Raw genomic sequence first — 851 nt, forward strand, 5'->3', positions numbered from 1 at the left:
AGCCAGCCCTGTCCTAGCATTAGTCACCCATCCCCATGGACTGTGACTTCTAGCGACATGACCATATCTTGTTTTTTCTTTCTTCACTATTCTTTGTGGCATATAGCCTTTGGTGGGGTAAAAATTAAAAAATCATTTTTTTAAAGAATGAAAGGGGGAAAGAAACCAGGGAAGATGACTTGTCAGAGGCGGCTACTATGGGTCCAGGGAGTTCTTCCCTTACCAGAGTTTTCAGGAGCAATCTAGAGATCTGGAAAGTCCAGATATGCTGTTTCTGAGGGGAAGGAAGAAAGGTGATGCTAATAAATGTGGGGAAAAACTGTAAAACTTGAGGGTTAAGTGTTGAGAAAGATGCATGTGTGCTACACGCTTCAGTCATGTCTCTTTGCAACCCCATGGACTGTAGCTCCCATGGACAGAGGAGCCCTGGGGTTCTCCAGGCAGGAATACTGGAGTGGATTGCTATTTCCCCCTTCAGGGTATCTTCCTGACCCAGGGATTGAACCTGTGTCTCTCGCATTGCCAGGCAGGTTCTTTACCACTAGCACCACCCGGGAAGCCCTGAGATAGGGCCTGAAAATGGCCTGTATGTGTGTAATGAGCTTGAAATATGGGTGAGTGGAAAGAGTCCAAGAAATCTAGCACTCAGTGAAAACTCATGGCATGTGGGGTTTTCCCGTCATACCTCTTGCGTGGTCGAGGACGGGAGCACGTAACCGTCGATGGACAGACCATGGCACTGGAGGCAGAACACACATTGCACGTGTCAGAACCTGATTAAAAAGTGTGCACACACACTCACGTTGCACTGCCCTGGAAGCCAGTGCGAGGACTAGAACACGCCAGACTGT

The 851-nt window shown here is 48.3% G+C and overlaps 1 protein-coding gene across 1 annotated transcript in view; it reads right to left on the bottom strand.

The window, feature by feature from the left end:
- Positions 1 to 851, bottom strand: part of LOC104997190 (phosphorylase b kinase regulatory subunit alpha, liver isoform-like) — a gene marked incomplete at its 3' end in the record, with an annotated part of 2,859 nt that overhangs the window by 474 nt on the left and 1,534 nt on the right. Inside the window, exon 2 of the mRNA XM_010851837.1 lies at positions 686 to 739. Within this exon, the coding sequence (XP_010850139.1) occupies positions 686 to 739 (54 nt within the window). The remainder of the gene's footprint in view (positions 1 to 685; positions 740 to 851) is intronic.

Source organism: Bison bison, unplaced genomic scaffold (genome assembly GCF_000754665.1).
Source record: "Bison bison bison isolate TAMUID 2011002044 unplaced genomic scaffold, Bison_UMD1.0 scf7180017851916, whole genome shotgun sequence".
In the NCBI taxonomy this organism is placed as follows: Eukaryota; Metazoa; Chordata; class Mammalia; order Artiodactyla; family Bovidae; genus Bison; species Bison bison.